Genomic DNA, 18,413 nt, shown 5'->3' with positions numbered 1-18,413 from the left:
GCCTCCCTTTCCTGGAGTCCAGCACCGCCCCGCCCCATTAGGAGTGGCCTCCCACCCCCGCCCCCCCACTCCCGGATGGGGCAATGCGGGGAGGGGGCGGCGGCTCCACCCTCAGGCCTGAGCAGGGACGTCCTCCCACGCCATCCTCCGCGCCCACGCCCGTGCTCCTTCTCCATCCAACAGCCGCTGGGAGAGCACGGGGCCGCCGCGAAGGTGCCGGGTCCCCAGGGGCTGCGTGGAGCCGCCCGGCCTGTGCCCCGCTGCCTGCAGTGCGCTGAGATGGAAGCCAGGCGTGAACTCCTGTGCGGATCCAGCTGCCAAGAAACAGCGTCACCGGGAGCCGAGGGCCGCGCCCAGAGAGCCCTTCCCGCCTGGACGCACAGCAGAGTCCGCGGAACAGCCGGGACTCGGCCGCCACCAGGCATCTGTGCGCACACGGGCAGGGCTGATACAGCCGCAGCTCAGGATGCGTGCCAGGGATGGTTTGTGGTACTGAAAGCCTCTCTGTGTCACCTGCAAATCATGTGAGAAAGACTTGAGGGTGCCGAGCAGGTCGCCTGTGAAACTGCCGACTTCTGTTCTGCCAAAGTGGCCCCGGCGGGGCCCACGGCGCCTGACTGGGGTGTGCACCCCCGAGAGCCAGAGTTTGTGCATCATTCCCTCCCAAGTGTCCTTAAACAGGCTGGACCAGAGAGCAGTCACGAGGACGCTGGCAAGCCCACCACCAGCAGAAGTTTCTCCCAGGCCCGCTCGCGGGAGCCAGCAGCTCTCAGCTCTCCCGGCAGCACACTCTGAGTTTGCCCAGCAGCCAGAATCTTCCTCCAGGGCAGCTGGAGAATAATAATGGGGACGGGCCTCTGTGGAGTGACCAGGCGCGCCCTGCTGTGTGAGATGAAAGCTGAGAGGGAACTGGGGTCTAAGGCCCCGCTGTCACCTGCTGTCTCAGCCCGCAGGTAGCCGCCAGCCCTGGCCAGCTGTTTTATTATTACTCAGGTATGGAGCGGCCAGCGGATCAGGAGACCACGCCCACTGACGGGAGGCTCCCAGGAGGAGGGGCCGCGGGGAGGTCCGGAGGCGGGGGGGGGGGGGGGGGGGTGCGGGGGGGGGGAGGCACCGGGGTCAGAGCGTTTACTGGGGTTCCCAGGGGAAGATGCCTCAGAGGAGCCCAGCAGTGGCAGGCTGAGCCATTCCCGGGGCTCTGGGGCGCGGGGCTGGCCCTGCCCTGGGCGTGAGAGCCCACAGAGGGGGGTCGGGGTGGGGCTCGGGCCGGCTGGGTTACACGTGACAGGGGCGCTCGGGTGAGTGGTTTACAGCCTCCTGGAATCGGGAACCTGGGAGAGGCCGTCCCTCCGGGTCAGCGAGGCCCCAGACGTCAAAGTATCAGAATAAAGAAATTTAAAAGACACAGTTAAGGGAATTCCCTGGCAGTCCAGTGGTTAGGACTCAGAGCTTTCACTGCCGAGGGCCCAGGTTTGATCCCTGGTCGGGGAACTAAGATCCCATGGGCCACTTGGAGCCACCAAAAAAAAAAAAAAAGACACAGTTACTACACAGGCCAACCCTCCTCTCCCCTCTGCATAGCTCCCCTCTGGCCTGTCTCGAGTCTGTGCAAGCCCAGGCCAGCTGTCTCCTAATGAGCCAGCATTATAGGTCATGGACGTTTGCATTTGGGCACATGAATCAATGCCCTCTTTTCCAATGCCCTTTGGGGTGATCCTTCTCCTGAATAATCCTGAAGGAGGTGGTGTCCCCAGCCCTGACCCAGCCTGGCAGTGGCCACGTGAATCAGGCTGGGCCACACCAGTGGTGCTCCCTGGGTTCTCTGAAAGTACAGGAAGGATGGACAGACGTTTGGGGAGGGGCTCAAGGCTCAGACTGCCTGCATTTCCAGGCTGGTGGACCAGCCCAGTGGTTTTGTTTGTTTTGTTTTTCGGGGTTTTTTTGGCCACGCTGCGTGGCTTATGGGATCTTAGTTCCCCAACCAGGGATTGAACCCTGGGCCATGGCAGCGAAAGTGCCGAACCCTAACCACTGGACCGCCAGGGAATTCCCGCAGCCTGGTGGTGTATCTGTTATCCGGCACTGTTTGACCAGCCAGCGCCCACCTGTGGTGGGATTGGATACATAAACAGGGGCTCGACCGTCGCCGTGGCACCTCCCGCCAGGTCTCCCAGGGGCGTTTCTCAGTTCTGATCAGGGAGGGCGGGCCGGGCCTGACCATCCGCACTGCTGACCGGCCCCCAGACCACGCTGAGAAGCTGCAGCAGCCCCGGCCTCTCTCCAGCTTCGACCCTGGGACCCCTGAGGCCTTCGGGGTCAACGCTGAGGCAGCAGGGAGCAGACGTCCGACCCCCACACCTCCTCCATCCCCCTCGGGGACCAGGGCTGCGTCTGGAGAAGCAGCTGCGGTTGTTTGCTGGGCCGCCAGCTCCAACGGACCTGAGACTGGCTGGGTCTCTGCTCTGGGCCCGAAGCTCTTTATTTCGGGTCCAAGATGTGTCAGTGCAGAGCTGCCTTCTGTCCCAGTGGCCGGTGCGCTGGGCCCTAGGGCTCCGGCAGAGGCCCCGGGGGGCTCCTGGATGTCCCTCCTAAAGTCCCCTCCACGGGGCAGGGGGCTGCTCCACAGAACAGCTGCACGTCCACAGGGCGAGCTGTCCCCAGTGGCGGGCGTGAGTGTGCGTGTGTGCGTGCGCGCAACGTGCGTGTCCTTTCCCACCCACCTGGCCGCCCTGCGGGTCTCGCTGCAGGGTCGAGCCGCAGGCCGCGTCGCCTCTCTGGGGGGACCCAGTTAGAAATCCTGGTTGCAGCAGCAGAGGCCCCTGTGTTCAGCTATATCCAAACAGAACCGCGGGGCTTGCTCCTTCCGCCTCCCCAGGAGGCCCCGGGACAGCACGCCCCACCCCGAGTGCAGATTCGGGCCCCAGGGACCCGACCATCAGACCATCAGTTCTGATGTGGTCAACAGGGGTGAGGATTTTAACCTCCACCAGGAGATGCCACCGCAGAGCAGACTGGGGAGCTCCTGCCCTGGCAGCGCGGCAGTCCCCCTCCGCGTCCCTCGGCCCTCACGGGAAGGCTCACGGAGAGGCGGGGCCGGCGAGGGGCCGCGTGCCACGCTCCTGGGCTGCGCGGCCAAGGGAATGAACTGAGTTCAGAGAAGCGTCTCCATGCAGATGATGCACAGACACGTGGCCTCCCCCGCCAAGCGGCTGGGACCGTTTTCCTTCTCCGCTCAGGTTTCAGGAAGCACCGGCTTTTTAGTAGCAGGGCTCTCCAGAAATGTCGTGTTGACCATTGTGGTGCAGGAAGAAGATGGGGAAGAAACCATGAGAAATGGCAGCTTGATTCACGATGGACGTCCTAAGAGCATCGATTCGAGGGAAGGCACTCAGGCCCTGTCGCCCGCTCTGCCATCCCCAGGCCACACGCGGCCCCCCTGTCACCGGGTCCTGGTCTCAGCCCCTCGGCTCCTATTGGGGCACCTGTCGGGCTCGCATTGCCAGGGCGGCTGGAGGGTAAATAAACCTTCACTGGCATTCCTGCTGATGGACCATTATTTCCGGACTTTTTAAGGAGAAGGGCTTATGTATAAAGGCTGCTGCTCTGGAATCCCAGCTTCAGAAACAAGCACCAAGGCTCCAGGAGCTGAGGAGATCTGCCGGCTGAGGGGTGGGGGTCCCTTTGGGTGGGGTGGGCGGGTGGGTTCCCGCCCCTCCCCGTGCCCTTCGCCCTTCCTCCAAGCAGCTGCCTGCAGGCCTGACACCTGGTCCTCTGCCTCGTGATTGCTGTTTCTGTTTGGGTGGCAATTAACGAAGTCGATTGAGATAATTAGTGGTTGAGACACAGGGTGGGTGTGACAGAAACACTTAGATCGTGTGAATCGTCCCCGTGACACCTTTCACAGCTGTGGGTGAAGCAGCAACTTCAGGGTCTTCGTGCAAGGGTTCTGAATCCCTGTCCCACCACGAACCAGCTGTGTGACCCTGGATGTGTTTCTTAACGTCTCTGAGCCTCAGTTCTTATTTTCATCTGCAACGAGGACGAGGTTAATCCCCCGCCGCCCCCGCGTGGCCTTGTTGGGGTTTATCTTCATCCCACCGCTACTTCCTGATCCAGCTTTGTCAGCTGGGAATGCAGCAGTGGAAAACCCCACTGACTGAGGCTTACATTTTAGTGGGGCAGACAGACAACATGGAATCAGCAGGTAAACGGTGTCACACGTTAGAAGGACACGAAAGCCACAGAGGTAGACAGGGCTGGCCGGGGAATGAGGCTTGAGAGGCTGCGCTGTAATGGGGTGGTAAGGAGGGAGTCGCAGAGGAGGTGACATCCGAGCAGGGTTGAAGGTGGAGAGGCAGCTGGGCAGGCAGAGGTCGGGGAGGGCGTCCCCGCCACAGGGAACAGCCAGCACAGAGGCCCTGGGCAGGGTGTGGGGTGGGCTCTGAGACGGGCAGGGGCGAGGGGTGGCGAGTCCTGGGAGGTTCATTGGACTGGACGGCTGGACAGAAGCCCCGGCCCCGGGTGGAGGCCAGGCAGGCACGGACGGCAGGGAGGCCCCTCAGGAAACGTGCGGTGCCGGTGGCCCCAGAGGATGGGCAGGGGGACCAGGCACCTGCCCTGCGGGTCTGCAGAGCTTCCTCTGCTTGCTTCAGTGTTTGGCCTCCTGGAAGGTTCCCAGCTTACCAGGTGTCCACCTGCGCTCCCAGCCTCCTGGGCAGCTGGGCCACGCGCCGCGGTTTGACAGAGGTGTGTGAGCGGAAGTGGTGGGAGTTGGGCAGGGCCCTCAGCCCTCCCCCTGCGGCCCCACCTCCAGCCACGTGGAAGCAAAGCCACGTGGAAGCAAGACCGCGTCTGCCGCTCGGGACCCGGGCGTAAACATCCGCCGCGTCTCTGATACGGAGCATGCGCGGTTCTCACCATCGGGCGAAGGCCGTGGGTGCTGCCTGTTGACCCTGCAGGGGGCCAAGCAGTGGTCCCGCGTGGCCCTGAGCCGGGCCAGGGGAGAGCGCGCTGGCCACGTGCTCAGTGAGCCACGAGGAGCGGGCAGCCTCCCCTCCCGCGCTCACGTGATTTCTTATCACAGCTGTGGGTGGTGTCTGGAGGGGCCGCCCGTTGCCCGCAGCAAGATTTTCCTGCCTTCTTCCTCTGCTTTCCGGAGGCAGAGAGTGGGACCGAGGGAGCAGGCAGGGCTGGGCCGTCCTCTTCCCCGAGACGGGGGCTTGGCGTCTGTGGTGGGTGAATGGCGGCCCCAGAGACCTCTGCCTGGAAGCTGTGAGGGGGTCTCAAGATGAGATCCTCCTGGAATTAGGGTGGGCCCTAAATCTGATGGCTGCTGTCCTTACGCAAGAGAGGAGAGGGGAACCTGAGACACAGACCCACAGCGGGGGAGGCCGCGTGACAGGAGGGATGGGGCCCCAAGCCAAGAGCACCTGGGGCCACCAGAAGCTGGGAGAGGGAGGTGGGACCCTCCCCTGGAGCCTCGGAGGGAGCGGGGCCTCAAGGGCTGTGAGAGAACGTGTCTGTTGTTTACACCTGGTCTGTGGTCCTCGTTACACGGCCCCAGGAAACGAGGGCGGCCTCTAGTTGCTGTGAGCTCTAGCAGGCTCTGCCTTCCATGCCTCCCGTGAAGCCAGCCCCGCTTCTCAAGCCCCTCTCCTCACGGGCCCCAAAGTGGGTTCTGGAAATTCAGGCTGGAGCCCCGAGGCATCAAGGCCACCCTGTGCAGTCGCTGTCCGGGAGGAGTGGGCCTTGATGAAGCCGGCGCCACTTAAACTGGGCGTAAGGGAGAACGTTTAGGCTGAAGAACGCTAGACAAGGGGCCAGAGGGACCCACGCAGTGAAATCCATGCCCAAGACTGAGAAACACCCAGCGGTACTTGTCAGCAAGACTTTAAAGTACCCGTGCCTGCCAACTTACAGTGACGGTTTAGCCCAAGAAAGTGTTTCTAATATGGAGTACAGCCTTGATTTTAATAGTGAAGAAACTACAGGAGGAAAATCTAAATGTCTAATAACTGGGGCAATAGGGAAGTGAATTAAGGCCCATCCTCTCTGCGATAAGAAATGACAACTTTCAGACTTCCCTGGTGGTGCAGTGGTTAAGAATCCGCCTGCTAATGCAGGGGGCACGGGTTTGATCCCTGGTCCGGGAAGATCCCATACACCGCGGAGCAACTAAGCCCGCGAGCCACAACTACTGAGCGCGTGCACCACAACTACTGAGGCCCGTGGGCCTAGAGCCCGTGCTCCACAACAAGAGAAGCCACGGCAATGAGAAGACCGCACACCACAACAAAGAGTAGCCCCCCTCGCCGCAACTAGAGAAAAGCCTGCGCGCAGCAACAAAGACCCAAAGCAGCCAAAAAAAAAAAAAAACCCCACAACACTGTAAATCAACTATATTTCAATAAAAATTATTAAAAAAAAAAAAAGAAACGACAACTTTCAACTGTGGCTGCACGGACAAATGTTTGTGAACTGATGTTATATTTCAACTATAAAAGACAACAGTTTCCAGAAGACAGTGTCTGTGTGTGGGAGGTGTGGGCAGCACAGCATTGACATTAAGAGGCTGTGGGATCAGTCAGGCCTGGTCAGGTCCCGTGAGCTCGTGTGACTGGCTTAACCTCTCTGACCCTCGGTATCTTCTTCTGTACAGTGAGGAGAACATTGCCTGTGGTACCCGTCCTTCCTGGGTCGTGGTGGGTTGAGTGAGATGAGGCGAGTAAGGTGCTTAGCACATGCCTGGCACCTCCAAAATGTCTGAATTAGAAGAGGCTTAGGGGTAAGAATCTGACCGAAGAGAGCTTGGGCCAAGTTGATCAGACTGAGTTGTTCATGGTGAAGTCAACCTGGTGGGTTGCACCAGCATTTTTTCAGTGGGATGGGACGGGGTGGGATAGGATAGGGTAGGACATTAGTCTGGGTTCTCCAGAGATGATAAGGAATTGGCCCACACAGTTACGGAGGCTCAGAAGCCCCAGACCTGCAGTTGGCAAGCCAGAGGCCCAGGAGAGCCGAGGGTGTGGTCCCAGACCAAGTCCGAAGGCGGGAGAAGACCAGCGTCCCAGCTCGACGACCGTCGGGCGAAGGGAGTGAATTGTCCCTCCCTCAGCCTTTTCGTTCTGTTCAGGCCTTCAACTGATTGGTTGGGGGCCCACCCATACTGAGGAGGGCAATCTGCTTTACTCAGCCCACCAACTTGTGTTCAGCTCACCTGGAAACATGCTCCTGGACACACCCAGAGCTGTGTGACCCAAATATCTGGGCGCCCCGTGGCACAGGTAGGATCGCATAGGATGGGGTAGAATAGAACAGACTAACACAACCCATGCCTAGTAAGGCTGTTTTGTTAGGTGAAGCAGTGCGGAAGCAAGCAGGCATGAAAGGAGATCCTGATGCAAGATAACATTTCTGTTACAAGTGAGGGTTCTAGAAGTTAGGGACTTTGGGGAGCCTTATTTGCAGAGGAAACAGCTGTTTGTTTAGACTTTTCCTTTAGACCGAGACTGTGTCTGGGGTGCTTGAAGCACTGTTTGCATAGCAAGCTGCTCTTTTTTTAAAAATAAATTTACTTATTTTATTTATTTTATTTTTGGCTGCATTGGGTCTTCATTGCTGCACACGGGCTTTCTTCTCTAGTTGCAGCGAGTGGGTGCTACTCTTCATTGCGGTGCACAGGCTTCTCATTGCGGTGGCTTCTCTTGTTGCGGAGCACGGGCTCTAGACGCACGGGCTTCAGTAGTTGTGGCTCGTGGGCTCTAGAGCGCAGGCTCAGTAGTTGTGGTGCATGGGCTTAGTTGCTCCACGGCATGTGGGATCTTCCCAGACCAGGGATCGAACCCGTGTCCCCCGCGTTAGCAGGCGGATTCTTAACCACTGCGCCACCAGGGAAGTCCCGCAAGCTGCTATTTTAAAATTAGATTGTAGGTCGGTTCTTCCAGCTGGGGGGGAGGACAGCTGCTGGTGGGAAGTAACCCCTCTCAGGCCAGGCTCTGGGCCCAGAGCAAACACTGAGTGGGGGCGGGGACCATAGGAAAGGGATAATAATGAATTGTCAGGATGTCAGGAAAAATCCCTCCATTGTTTAGATCGTGGAACGTGCAAGAGAAATGAAATTCGGTGGGCAATCCAGAAGGGGAGGCAGCCCTGCCCCCAGGCTTTGGTGGGCTTAACCCAAGGCCGCGGCTTCTCTTTGGCGTCTTCCGCTGGAACGGCCCAGGCGGCCAGGCCTCCTTGCCCTCTGGAAGGCCTGTCCCGGGGACGGCGAGAAGGGGATGCGGGGAGGCAGGGTGGTGCCCTTGGCCCCGGGGGCTGCCATCCAGGCCCGGGTCCCCACAGGTGTGGCAGTGCGGCGGCAGCATGGAGGTTCTGCCCTGCTCCCGCGTGGCCCACATCGAGCGTACCAAGAAGCCCTACAACAACGACATCGACTACTACGCGAAGCGCAATGCCCTGCGGGCGGCCGAGGTGTGGATGGACAGCTTCAAGTCCCACGTGTACATGGCCTGGAACATCCCCATGAGCGTAAGCTGGCGGACCGCGTGGGGAGGGGGAGGGCTGGGGGCGGGGGCTGCCCCCGGGGACAGCCTCGGGGGTCCTCCAAGGCACAGCCCAGCCACGCAAGGGGGGGCCTCCTGGACAGCTCAGCCAGGACGAGTCTCAGGAACATCATGACCTTCACCAAGCAGAGCCCGTTTCCAGCAGCTGTGACGCTGGTCGGCACGCCTCCCTCCCGCCACGAGAGCTCCTTCCCTCCACGGTGTGAGCCCCTGAGGGGCTGCAGACGTGGCACTGCGGGGTCGCAGTCACTGCTGCGCTGAGAGCTGCCCCAGGGTGACCACAGCCCCTCCTAGGACACATAGCCTACCCCTCACCACGCAGAAGCCTCCCCCAGTCAGTTCTGCACGAGGCCACAGTGATACGATGACCGTAATGATGACCCCGTCACTTCCACACGGCGGATTGGGAAACCGAGGCACACGAGGGTGCGCGGCTGAATAGAGGCAGAGCCGGAATGTAACTCGGTCCTCCGCAGGACCCTGTCACGAGGCTCTCAGGGCCCGCCTGCTGTGGGGATGGCGGCTTCTCCCACGTGTGGTGTCTGCAGCCAGATCTGCCTGCCCTGCAGGGAGCGGGGGCAGGAGGGGTCTGTACGAGGGGTCTGCCTGTGGCCGGCGGGAAGCAGGATCTGGGTGTGAGCCAGAGGGTCCCAACCAGCGCCTGGGGGGCGGGGCAGCCCGGAGAAGGGGGCTTGGGTGTACACGTGTGTGTGCCCTGTGTGCATGCATGTACGTGCGTGTGCGTGTGAGCGCTGAGGACAGGCTGCCCTCCCCGCTCACCCCCACTGGCTGCAGGGCCAGCCTCACGCACTCGCTGCTCCCCTGGACACGGGAGGGTTCGAGTCTCTGGGGTAGACATCCTGGAAACAGCTGTTTTTTTACATCCACCCACAGAAGGAGCTTGATCTTTTATTAGGATACACACACACACAGGCACACGCGTGCATGGATTTCTAGCTGTCAGCAGATAGAGCTTCGTATATATAACAGAAAAGTTAAACATTATCTTCATTATGTGCAAAATGTCCTGGTATTTTAAACATCTTCACCGCAACCTCCTGACCCGAGTCGGATTCACGGCCCCGTGTCTGGGTGATGCCGCCTTGTAGGTGGAGGGCTGCCAAGGCCACTTGCTCCCGCGTCCAGCCCAGAGTCTGCCCTTCACACCAGGCCCACGGTCCTTCCTTAGCTGCTATCAGAGCCTCGGGGACCTGGGCTTGGGGAGGGGGCTTTCTCGAACCCACCCACGTCCCCAACCTGTCACAGAGGGTCAGGGCCCCCAGGACCACCCTCAGGTTCAGTGTTTGGCTACAAGGACTCAGAACTCAGAACAGCTGTTACATGGGGGCTGCGGTTTATTAGAATGAAAGGATACGACTCCCAGGGAGTCACAGAAATTGCGCCTAATTCTCCCAGCTGCAACGTGTGACAATACGTACAGCGTGTCACCAAGCCGGGAAGCTCACCCAAGCCTCAGCATCCAGAACTTACGGGGGCTCACGTGCACGTGGCTGACCTCCACGTGGCCGGCCTTGGTCTCCAGTCCCTGCAGCGACCCCCGTAGATCATCCTGTAGCGCAGACGACCTGGCCTGGCCCCCGTAAACAATACTCAGGATGTTTGAAGTCACCTCCCGGGAGCTGGCTGAGGGCAGGTCTTTCCCTCAGAGGGCGCAGGGTGTTACGAGCCTGGCCCACACACACCGCCGGTGGCCGTCTGTCCAGGCCGGCCGCTCTCCAGCTGCGCCTGCTGCAAACAGGCCGGAGATGCCAGGCCTTTCCCATCGGCCCCGCTGCCCTGGACCTTCCAGGGGCCTGGGAGGGCAGAAGGCCCCCAGACGAGGCTCGGGGCCGGGAAGCCCTGAGCGCGGGCACACTCCTGGGATGGGGGGCCTGCAGGTCCTGGGGCTCCCCCCCACCCCCGGGCAGAGGCCTGGCTGGTGCGGGCTCTGCACACCGCAGCGCCCGTCCCGCCTCGCTTCCGGCTTTGCAGAACCCCGGCGTGGACTTCGGGGACGTGTCCGAGCGGCTGGCCCTGCGCCAGAGGCTGAAGTGCCACAGCTTCAAGTGGTACCTGGACAACGTGTACCCGGAGATGAGGACCTACAACGACACGCTCACGTACGGAGAGGTACCGCCTCCGAGCGATGGCTGCACCCCGCACCCCGCACCCGCGCCCCACCTCCCGGCGCCCTGGCCTGTCCCCGGGCGCACGTTCACGGACAGCAGCCAGCAGAGCACACGGGCACACTCACGCGCACGTGGCACACACCAGTGTAAGGGCCGCAGGGACACACACTCGTGCCTGCATACCGAGGTACACAAAGTAGATTCAGAGACACGTGTGTGTATACAAATCTGTGTCGCACACATGTGTTTATACATGCCCTCATGCACATGCATTGATCCGTGCAAACATACATATGTGTGTAAGTGCACACAGACACAGAAGTGTACATTTGCACACAGTTTTGCTCAGACACACAAAAAGCTACCTGTACATCTTCACCTGTGTATGCAGACCCCACCCAAGCTGCCTGCCTGCCCTGCACGGTACAAATACTTGTTACTGAGACAAAATGACACGTGAACACGTGAGTACATATGCGCAGAGGCCTGCACATGGATGCGTTCACACACACAGCCGTGTTTGTGTGCCACGATACCTGCATGTGAGTGCACGACAGAAGGACACACAGACGCACACCAGTACAGGCACCAGCTGTGGGAAGACCCACCTGTCTGCACCGGCCCCCAAGTGCACGGTCACACACACCTCTCCTTAATGCCAGGGGAGGGCACCGCGTCCCTGCCCACTCATCCTGGTCTGTGCTGGGGGACGGGCCTCCCCCTGCCCCAGGCCTCAGCTCCTCCACGGGGACCCAGGCTCCCCGAGGCAAAGGAATGCATGAACTTAGGTGGGCCAAGCAGAAGTGATACCAGGGGGCGGGGGACAATCCCAGAGGGCCTGTCCGTTCCTGGAGCTCCTGGTCCACCCCCAAGCCAGATTCCCACTCCTCTGGACACAGAGGTTTCCCACGTGACAGGGAGCACCACTGATGCGTCCGTGGTGTGGGCAGGAGACCACTGTCCTCCCAGCCTCTCCCAGGCTGCCCTGCCTGCTCCTGACCACGATGAGTCAAATTCACGCGTCACCCACCCACAGAAGCTGTGACATTAGGAACTCTGCCAGCTGACAAGGTTCAAACCTGTGCTACCTCTTGGGGTGGGAGTGCTGTGTCAGTTCGTTAGTGCTGCCAAACAAACATCCCTAAAACACAGAGAGTTCAGGCGGTAAGCCTCTGTGCTTGCTCACAAGTCTAGGGGTCATCCAGGTAGCCCTGACCTGGGGCAGGCTGAGCTGACCTCGGCCAGGCTGACATCAGGTCTCTGGGGACAGGCTCACCCACACACCTGGAGGGTGGCTGGCTGTCAACAGGGCACTGGGGCGCAGGTGACATGTCTGTCACCCCCAGCAGGCAGCTCGGCTTGTTCTCAGGGTAGAGTCAGGGTTCAAGGCAGAGTGGGAGCTGCGGGTGTCCTGAGGCTCAGAGCTGCACACAGCCATCTCTGTTGCGTCTATTGGCTGAGCAAGCCTCCAGGCCAGACCAGACTCGGGGGCTGTGGGAGTAGCCCCCCCACCCCCATTGACGGGAAGAGGTGCAGTCACGCGGCAAAAGGCGTGAATGGGGGGAGGCCGTTTCCAGGAGCCAGCCAGGCCCTCCTCGCTGTTTCCCAAGGCTACCACTTCTGTGGCGAGTTTCACCTGGGGAGGGTGGCCGGGTCTACACGCACACGCATGCACACGCACGCACACGCGTGTGTACACACATGCACGCACACGCACGCACATGCACGGGAGGTACATCTGTGCATGTCTCCCCCAGAGCCAGGCACGGTCATCCCTTCCGAGGAGCCCAGCCAGTCGCTCCGCAGCCAGCCCGCCGGCCAGAACACTGTCCTCTCCTCCTCCCCCTCCCTCCTTTCCCCTCCCCCTCCCCTTCCTCCCCCCTCCCCCTCCTCTTATCCCAGGAGGGCCACCCCTTCCCGACACCGCAGGCCCTGGGCAGGGGACAGGTGGATAAAGCTCCCTCTAGCCGGCCTCTGCCTTTAGGACCCTTGTGATGGGGCCTCTCCTTTGGTTTCTGGTCGTAGGTGAGAAACAGCAAAGCCAGCGGCTACTGCTTGGACCAGGGGGCAGAAGACGATGACCGTGCCATCCTGTACCCCTGCCACGGGATGTCCTCCCAGGTAGGGGTGGCAGTGATGTTCCTGAGGGACACAGCCCGGGACACAGGTGGAGGCAGCTCCCGGGGGGCAGAGGCGGGCCTGCCGGGGCATTCTGATGCCGTGCAGGCTGTGAGCTCAGGCCCTGGGTAAATTGAAAGCAACGGCTTTGCTTTGGGTGACTCACCTGACACCTGTGCCTCAGTTTCCCTATCCATCGATGGGATGATCGTGGTACCTATTTCTCAGGGCTGCTGTGTGGACCGAAGTGGAAAATGAGGGTAAATGGTAGCCACAGTGTAGACGTAACCCAGGAAGTATCACATTAACCGCCAGTTCTTCTCAGCTGAATGCCTACCAAGCGATGCTCCAGCCCAGAATCACCTGGAGGGCTTTAAAAACACCCAGGCGGGTGTCCAGACCCCAGGCAGGTACGTTTCCAGAGCTCCTGGCGGTGCTGGTGTGCTGGACCCCGACGCGGAGCCTGGTGTTTCCAATCCCAGGGAATCCGCCTTCTGCTTGCAATGACAAGGCTTCTTCTCAGTGGGTGTTACTTAAATTAACCCCCGAAATGACACTCGGCCCCCCGAAGCTCTCTGAACCTGCCCCCGCTCTGGGACATCCACGGGTGCTGACACATCCACACAGCTGCGCGGGGACCCATCGCGGGCGCGAGCGGCCAAGCCTGTGACGACGGAGAAGACCGTGCTCCCCTGGCACCCCTGCAGCCTCTTCACAGGACCCCCGCTGGCACATGGCCTTGCCTTAAGAGAGCGAAGCAGAATCACCCATCGAGGTGCAAACGTGGCCTCCCGGGAGAAGTCCAGTTTGCTGGGCCCTCAGCTGCAGGAGGGGAAGCCTCTGGCCGGCACAGACCTGAGGCGAGAGGCCACGTCTGTGGGGCGTCGCCGGACACGCCCTGCTCCTCTGCGACGCCAGGTGGCTGGGTGGACGGTGGTCATTTCCCAGCGAGCCCTGCTGTGGAGAGACGCAGCGCGGGGCCAGCTTCGGAGGTGTCTGGGGCAGTGAATCGCGTGGCTGAGTGAGGGTGGGTGTTCCAAGGACCCCGCACCACGCCTGGGGGAGCCCCCCGCCCACGAATGGACCCTGGGGCGGCCGGCAGAAGCGGCCTCGCTGCTGGAACCGGGGTGGACGTGGACGCAGGTGGACGGGGAGGCCAGCCCATGGGGCCGCGCCCCACGGAGAGGTCGGATGGACCCATGTGCCCACCAGGCCGGACATGCCCGCGGTGGTGTCTCCTTTGCAAATGACCTCAGTCAGTTTGGTCTCAGTGGAGGCTGCTGAAGTGTTCACGGGGACGAGCTACATCCCCAAACCCCGATCCCCGGCTGTGTTAGTGTCCTGGGGCCAACTGGGAACCGGTTTAAATGACAGGTGTTTATCCTCTCAGCTCTGGAGACCAGAAATCTGAAATCACGGCATGGGCAGGGCTGTGCTCCCTCCTGAGGCTCTAGGGCCGCCCTTCCCGCCCCGGTGGTCCCACAGTTCTTGTCTGGTGGCCGCATCCCTCCAGGCTCTGCCTCTGTCATCGCGTGGCCTGTCCGGGCCCGTGGCTGCGTCTTCACCCTGCCTTCTCCTTGTGTCTCTGTTTTCTCTCCTTATCAGGACGCCAGTCGTGTTGGATTAGGGCCGCCCTAACCCGGTATGACCTCATCTTACCTTGAGCACTTCTGCAGTGACCCTATTTCCAAATAAGGTCACATTCACAGGTGCCAGGGGGTTAGGACTTCAACATGACTTTTGGGGGGAAACAGTTCAGCCTACAACATAAAGAAAGCCAGTCTTGGACCAAAATCTGCACACGTACAGATGGTTAGTAAACAGTCTTCAGGGAGCAGACAGACCAGTGCATGGACCCCTCACGATGGGGCCCAGCCCCCTGTCCTCTGTCCGCTGCGCTGGCCTGACCAGTGTGAGTGAGAGGGACACGGGGCAGGTGCGTCCACCTCCGTGTAGGCATGGGACCCCTCCTGGGCTGGACTCAACATAGCCTGGGGGTCGTTAGGAGGCCCTTCCTTTAACTTGCCAGGTTTTATTCTGACCATTTTCAAACTTCCAGAAAAGTAGAAAAGTCTTCAGATGACCAACCACACACTCATGGGGTCAACAAACAGCAGCCTGCTGGCCAAAGAAAAGTTTTTACCTTTTTCAAGGTTTATGGAGGGAAAAGAAGGAAAAAAACGTGCAGCAGTATCCATGAAGCACACATGCTTGTTCCCTGCCCTTCACAGACCCCGTTTTCCACCCCTGATCCAGACGCAGTGGTGTTCAGATCGGGCCGTATTTGCATTATTTATTTTTGTCTGAGTCATTTTAAAGCAAGTTGCAGGCATCAGGTCCTTTCACCTCGGAGTGTATCAGAACGCATCTCTAAAAGTATGGCCTCCCCACAAGCCAGCAGTGATGCCTAAAGTCACCGAAGCCCTTCCCAGCCCGGCTCGCTGCCCCGCTCGGCGTCTGAGACAGACCTCCCTGAGCACAGGCCGTGCTGGCTCCCCGGCACTGAGGCTCCCGCTTCCCAGCTCCGCCAGGTCCTTACCTGCGAGGCTGAAGCTACAGGTGGCAGGGGCTCTGGCTTGGAGCTTGTGCTGGACGTTTCAGGGGCTGCGGGCCCCATAGTCAAACCTCCGTGGCTTCAGAAAGTTTACAGAGAAGGGACACGAGCATATCTGTGACCACCTGTCCCCAGACAGAACGGCCTGCAAGGACCACAGTCTTTATTTTGCTCACAGATCTGCAGCAGGACCCACCGTCTGCACGGCCCTGCCCAGGCCACCGGCAGGCTGGTGAGGCCACCTCTGAGTCGCCGTGGGCGGGCCGCTCCGGGGCCTCGGCCCCCCCCCCCCCACACGGCCTCCCCCCACTGCTCGGGCCTCCTCACCTTGGAGCGGTGATGCCGAGGACAGTCGTCCCAGGAGACGTGGGAGATGTCACGCGCGTTTACGCCCAGCCCCCGAGTCGGGCGGCACCACTCCGGCGATGTTGACACGCCGCCCCCGGGAGGACGCGGGAGAGAACGCGGGCCCCACGCTAAGCGGGGGTGTCAGAGTCGCAGGGCCGCGCGAACATGCAGGGGAGGCGCTGTGCCGTCAGATTGTCCTGGAAAACACAGCAGAGTGTGAGTGTGTGTGTGTGTGTGTGTGTGCGCACACCCACTCTTATGGGAGAGAAAAAAGGAGAGGAGAGAAGCACTTGACCGACACCGGCACCTGCTGTGCTCGGCCCGCGCTCCACACGCCCGTGGGTTCCTCACGGTGGCCCTGCCAGGCAGGCACTGTCATCACCTCCCGCTCACAGATGAGGAAACCGAGGCACAGAGAGGTGACGTGACTTGCCCAAAGCCACACAGCCGGGGAGCGGAGGAATCTAGGGCACTGGTCTCCTCGTGAGCGCACAGGTGTTACTTAGATGGTGTTTGGCAAATGACGTGACCTGGAACCGTGAACTTGGGGCGGCCTCCGGTTCGAGGGCAGATGGGCGGCCCGGGGCCCGTGGGAAGTCCTCCTCGTCTGAGGCCGAGGCTCTGGGCCCCACGGAGGGAGGGGTCCGAGCAGAGCTCCGGGGAAGGAGTCCAAGAGCATCCTGCTGCGGGTATTTGTGGAAGAAAGGGGGCTGGAGCCGCGGGGCCGCCGGAAGGCGTCCCCGGGGGGCTCCCCGCACACGGCCTCCCCGGCGCCCTGGGGCCGAGGGGGCTGCTCGGGCCCGTGACCGGGCTGGCCCCGCCCACCATGCCCCACCCACTCCCTCCAGGGCCTGGGGCGGGGGGGGGGCAGCCCGAGTGAGGCCAGCCCCGCCCACGCGCCCGCTCCGCGCCTCTTCCCAGCTGGTGCGGTACAGCGCCGAGGGCCTGCTGCAGCTGGGCCCCCTGGGCTCCACCGCCTTCCTGCCCGACTCCAGGTGCCTGGTGGATGACGGCAGGGGCCGCACGCCCGCCCTGAGAAAGTGTGAGGACGTGGCCCGGCCAGCGCAGCGGCTGTGGGACTTCACCCAGGTCAGCGGGCTGCTGGGACCCCGGGCGCTGGACCAGCCTGTGGGGAGCTGAGGGCAGCGGGGGCTGCCGGGCTCGGGGGCTGGACCAGCTGCTGCCACGTGACCCCGTCACGGACGTCAGGGGACCTGCCTGCAGCCACAGCCAGGGAAGGGCCGGGCTGCTCACAGCCCCGGGGCGGCCTCTTCTGGCCTCCTGGGGAGGGGCTTTAGGCAGAGGGATGGGGTCTGACTGCCCCGGGAGCCCCACCCCAGCTGCTGGCCAAGTGGGACCAGACTGGACTCCCCAGAGATTTGCTGAAATCGACCCAACCCCTCCCACGCAGGAGACCCTGGGACAGATGTGTGCACGTCCTGTCTGGGGGCTCCCGGTCACAGGAGAGGCTGCACGGGTTAGCTGTCACTGCCTCAGTGGAGCCAACGAGATCAGCGGTCCCCAGGAGGCCGTGTGTGGGGCCAGGACGCTGAGGGCCAGAGTGCCTGGGAAGGACCTGTCTGGGGAAGGATAGAGAACATACAGGACATGAGCCTGGGGGTCCTTGGGTTTGGGCCAGGGCCCTTGATGTTTGGGGGACCAGAGGGCCTGCAGAGGTGACCAATGGGCAAATCAGACGTGCCAGGGGTCAGGGAGGCATTCTGGGGGAAACGCCCGTCTCAAGGGCCCTGGCGTCCATTGTCTTGATCACTCCTGGGACTCCAGGAGAAGGGAGATGGCTGATGGGGGCGGGGATGGGAGGACAGAGGGATTGGGGGACAGAGGGGTGGGGGATGGGGGTCAGGAGGGACAGAGGGATGGGGGACAGAAGGTCACTGAGGACAGAGACGGGGGAACAGAGGGTCAGGAGGGACCAAGGGATGGGGGACAGAGGGACCGGGAGAGTCAGGACCCCGAGTCTCAGGTGGCCGTGCAGTGACCCGCTTGGCCTTGGTATCACCCCCACTCCTTGGAAGCTCTTGCGATGGGACCCCCGGGCTGACTGGGTCTCCCTCCCACGCAGGGCGGTCCCATCGTGAGCAGAGACACGGGCCGGTGCCTGGAGGTGGAGATGTCCAAGGACGCCAACTTCGGGCTCCGGCTGGTGGTGCAGAGGTGCTCGGGGCAGAAGTGGACCATCAGAAACTGGATCCAGCCAGGGCGGCACTGACCCCCAGGCTCACCCTGTGTCCCCGCCCCAGCGCAGACCCCGAGGACTTGGGGCAGGCGTGGGGCCCCTCCCACTCAGCCCACCACTGGAACCCAGAGGGCCCTGGCTGTGCCCGCACCACCTCGGGGTGGGGGGGGGGACCTGTCCTCAGCTGCCGGCGGGTCCTGGGGACATGGGGACATGGGGACCTCCCCCCCTCCAGGAGCACGGACCCCCCACAGCTGGCGGCTCTGCCTGAGCGCATCAGCTGACCGCCAACTCTAGATCCGAATCACGTGCCTTTTCTACGGTATTCCTGTCGAGCCGCCAGTGGCCACCTCCTTGCATGTGCTGAAGCTCCCGTCCATCCCCCAGGCAGCAATAGCCCCCTGTGAACTCCGAGCTCCTGACCTCTCCGCCCCTTGGTGGGGCTGCCCCGGTGACCACCTCCATCTAAACCGAGCGGAGCAAGGCTCTCCCTGGCTGGTGAGGGG

General features: G+C 61.7%; 1 protein-coding gene across 1 annotated transcript in view; it reads left to right on the top strand.

Annotated features, from left to right (window-relative positions):
- GALNT9 (polypeptide N-acetylgalactosaminyltransferase 9) overlaps nt 1-18,114 on the top strand; it is a 93,340-nt gene extending 75,226 nt beyond the window's left edge. The window contains exons 7-11 of the mRNA XM_007181324.2: nt 8,341-8,526; nt 10,554-10,691; nt 12,716-12,811; nt 16,632-16,799; nt 17,794-18,114. Of these exons, the coding sequence (XP_007181386.1) occupies nt 8,341-8,526; nt 10,554-10,691; nt 12,716-12,811; nt 16,632-16,799; nt 17,794-17,940 (735 nt within the window). The 3' untranslated portion in view covers nt 17,941-18,114. The remainder of the gene's footprint in view (nt 1-8,340; nt 8,527-10,553; nt 10,692-12,715; nt 12,812-16,631; nt 16,800-17,793) is intronic.
- The last annotated feature ends 299 nt before the right edge of the window (nt 18,115-18,413 follow it).

This window comes from Balaenoptera acutorostrata, chromosome 13 (assembly GCF_949987535.1).
Source record: "Balaenoptera acutorostrata chromosome 13, mBalAcu1.1, whole genome shotgun sequence".
In the NCBI taxonomy this organism is placed as follows: Eukaryota; Metazoa; Chordata; class Mammalia; order Artiodactyla; family Balaenopteridae; genus Balaenoptera; species Balaenoptera acutorostrata.
This window is presented reverse-complemented; position numbering and strand designations above follow the sequence as displayed.